Source organism: Protobothrops mucrosquamatus, unplaced genomic scaffold (assembly GCF_001527695.2).
Source record: "Protobothrops mucrosquamatus isolate PMUCROS unplaced genomic scaffold, P.Mucros_1.0 scaffold1165, whole genome shotgun sequence".
In the NCBI taxonomy this organism is placed as follows: domain Eukaryota; kingdom Metazoa; phylum Chordata; class Lepidosauria; order Squamata; family Viperidae; genus Protobothrops; species Protobothrops mucrosquamatus.
The window spans coordinates 269,564-273,330 of NW_015387380.1; the positions used below are offsets into that span (position 1 = coordinate 269,564).

At 35.6% G+C, this 3,767-nt stretch overlaps 1 protein-coding gene across 1 annotated transcript in view; it reads right to left on the bottom strand.

Moving 5' to 3' along the window:
• Window positions 1-1,668: 1,668 nt before the first annotated feature.
• The window catches only part of LOC107291686 (cytochrome P450 2K6-like), a 13,183-nt gene continuing 11,084 nt past the window's right edge, over window positions 1,669-3,767 (bottom strand). The window contains exons 6-7 of the mRNA XM_029284986.1: window positions 3,075-3,216; window positions 1,669-1,853 (exon numbers count right to left, since the gene is read on the bottom strand). Coding sequence (XP_029140819.1) covers window positions 1,669-1,853; window positions 3,075-3,216 — 327 coding nt within the window. The remainder of the gene's footprint in view (window positions 1,854-3,074; window positions 3,217-3,767) is intronic.

Here is a 3,767-nt window from a genome sequence, read left to right on the forward strand (position 1 = left end):
TAAATCATCTACTGATTATTTTGATTTCTAAAAATGCAATGGAGAATGATTTGTCTATTTTGGTGCTGCTTTTTTTTATTTCAGATAAACATTGTGTTCATCAATTGGTTTAATTATTCTTTTTGCACAAGGGCAGAAGTCTAATATTTATTTTAAGATTAAGTTTCAAATATCTCACTGGAACATGTGGACCCTTTATGTTTTAGGAGAAAGCATGACAGATTCAGCTTAAAGGCCATGCCAAAATATGCTTGATGAAGAGACAATATAGGTGGAAACATGGAGGATAAGCAGTGCAGAAAATGGAATGTTTCAATAACAACAACAACAACAACAATAATAATTGCACAGTCAGCCCGATGTTCAGACTGGGTTTGACATTTGGATGTTTGATGGTGTTTCTACTACTCTTGCTTGCCTTTGTCACAGTCATTCCATTTCTATTTGTATGTGTTTGTATTTTGTTATCTTCTCCAGTTCTTTCTCTTCTATTCTGTTGTCTCCTGGCACTGCCACATCCACTATCCACACTTTTTTGTCTTTCTTATCAACAATTTCTAAGTCTGGGGTGTTATGTGGCAGGTGCCTGTCTGTCTGAATTCTAAAATCCCAGAACAATTTAACTTCTTCTTTTTCTATGACTTTCTCTATTTTATGGTCCCACCAGTTCTTGCTTGCAGGCAAATTATATTTCTTGCAGATCTTCCAATGCACCATTGTTGCTACTTTGTCATGCCTCTGCTTGTAGTCAGTCTGGGCGATCTTCTTGTAGCAGCTTACCAGGTGGTCCACTGGTTCTCCCCTTAGAATACCCACCATCCCCAAATCTTGTCCTCACTCCCCCAGTGCATTTATCGTTATAGCTTATGGTATGTCTTAGGAACAAATACAGTCTTATCAATCTATACCAGTTTATTTAGAAGCACATTTTATCTTTTTGTGGTAAAGACTTTATTATCTACTTTATGTAACAAGATGGGTCAATATGGTGATGGACAAATTGGATCATTCCTCCTATTAGATAGCAAAGAAATTAAAGCTCCCTTCAAAGAAAAAGAAAATTATTTAATGTTGCTGAATCTCATTTGTTTCCCAACTTAATTTTTGTCAGAGGTTCCTGATTATATACTGTAGTGTAGAATGGACTTTTAAATCATAATTATTATTAGTAGTTCTACTATTACTAACATTATTATTTTATGGTTTTTTTTTTAAAAGAATACAATTAATGACTAGGTATTTATTTATTGATCAATTTTTTAAAACTGCTCATCGCTGTCACAGAGGGACCCTGGATGGTATAGAAGCAAATTTGCACTAGGGACTATTCCACAAAAGAATGATACTGCTTTTTACCAAGTAATTAAAATCACTTTTCTTCATTAAAACAAATCAGACAAAAAGTTCTCAACAAAAAGTTGAAGAAGACAAAAGAATAGTAAAAAGCTAAGAAAACAAATGGTTCCAAAAGAAAAGCACTTTGCTTTTCATGATCTCCTAATTATTCTTTCATATCACAATCCACATTCCATGAGATTATAGATCATTGCCAATCATCTTTTAAAAACTAGACAATATTGAATTCTATGGTTAAATTTTGCCTCTCTGTCAAAATGAAGGCATTTCAAGGCTGAGAAAACAGCTTGTTATAATTTTTTTTTGGTCAGATCAACGTAACACAGCACAGGTCTTGTATGGCATGGGAGAGGAAATAAGTCCAACACAAGGAGTCAGATCCAGGTCATCTTTAGATGTTCCCGGGGGTGGCTGGAAGGTAAATTTCTGCAAGAGGCTGGTGAAGAAGAGGAAGAGCTCCATTTTGGCAAGGTTCTCACCTGCACATACTCTCCGACCTGGAAGAAAGCAAAGGTGGCAAAAAAAAAAGAGATTTGTGTTTATTGGTTTCTTAAACTATTTCTCAAGGGTTTCCCAATGTTCTGTGGCCATGGAGAGATCAGCACACAGGAAAACAATAACAAATCAAAGATATGGAAAGATGTAAAAATGCAATAATGGAGAATGAAAATTTTTACGACTACTAAATGGGAGCAGATTTCTGAATTTGAAAATAATATCAAAAAGTTGGAAAATTAATACCAACAAATGGANAAGATAGGTTTTGGGGTGAGTGGGTTATTGCTTAATTGGACATAATCCAAAATAACTTGACGGGAAAGGTTTTTGGCCTCCCCGGGGCATCCCTTCTGCTTATCTAATTCTCTGGTCTTTGGGGAACATTTAGTTCTTGGAATAGAGAAAACCTCTGACAAAGGCTTCTTGAAAAGAATGCTAATAAATATCTGATTGTGGTACACTCATCTATATTTTCTTCCCAATACCATTACAGGTAATCTTCAATTTATAAAAGTTCATTTAGTGACTGTCTGAAGTTATAATGGCACTGAAAAAAGTGATTCACGACCACTTTTCACTTAGCTTAGAATGAAATCAGGGCCAAACTACTAACAATAGGTGAGGTCAAGGGCTTGGACCTCAAATGACTGAATTAGGTTATTTTAGATGTGTTTCAAAGCATTAGGATTCAGGATGCTATTTTTGCTTTGTTGTCATTTAAACTTAAAAAGATTTTTTTAATGTATTTAATTGTAGCCCTGGTTTAATTTTAATCCAGCTCCCTTCTCTCTAACACTCTTTTTTTAATCATCTTATTTTATTTTGCTTTGTTGCATTTTATGCTCTGTCATGTTGCTCTGACCTAAGAATAAAAGCTTAAGAAAAGCTAATAAAGGGTTCAACCTAAGAAGAGCCAACGTTCTTTGGTCTGAAGGCCCCAGTCAGCCAGGAAGGCTGAAAGGCAAGATTCATCCTGGACTGCCAAAAGGCAGAGATGCTGAGGCCAGCACAGCAGGAGTAACCGTAACTCAGGTACAGAGTTGAGGATTCCCCTGGCAGACTCTGGAATCAACATACTCGTCCCTGAATGAGCCTGTCCATGAGGCCTAAACTCTTGTCAGAATAAGGTCTATGAGATCAAGCTTTTATCAATGGTTTTCAAACAAGGAATAAAGGGCTGCCTTTTATAGAACACACTCTACGACATCAGAGAATCTCACCTGCGGAAAATGGCATGAATGCATCCCTTTTCACAAATTTTCCTTCAGAGTCAAGAAAATGCCCAGGATAGAAGTCGTGAGGTTTCTCCCACTGAGATTCATCATGGAGCACAGAAGTCAGCAAGGGAATGATGTACGTGCCCTAAAAAAATTGAAAGGATAAAAGGATGATACGGAAAGGAGTACAGTATGTCCATTTAATGCATATCTGTAGAAATTAATACAGGGATATTATAAAGTGTTTATTGAGAAGTAAATATTGGACCTGGCACAATATTCAATTGTTGTGTTATATATATATATATATATATATATATATATATATATATATAACTGCACTGTATATATATATATATATATATATATATATATATATATATATATATATATATATATATATATATATATATATATATATATATATATATATATATATATATATATATATATATATATATATATATATATACCACTGCACTGTTATGCAGTGGTTTTCCTCCTTCCTCACCGACCGTACGCAGTCTGTATTGGCAGGGGGACAGAGGTCGACTCCTAGGCCCCTAACTTGTGGGGTGCCTCAGGGGTCGGTCCTCTCTCCCCTACTGTTCAATATTTATGTGAAGCCGCTGGGAGAGATCATTCGGGGCTTTGGGGTGGAGTTCCACCAGTACGCTGATGATACTCAGCTGTACA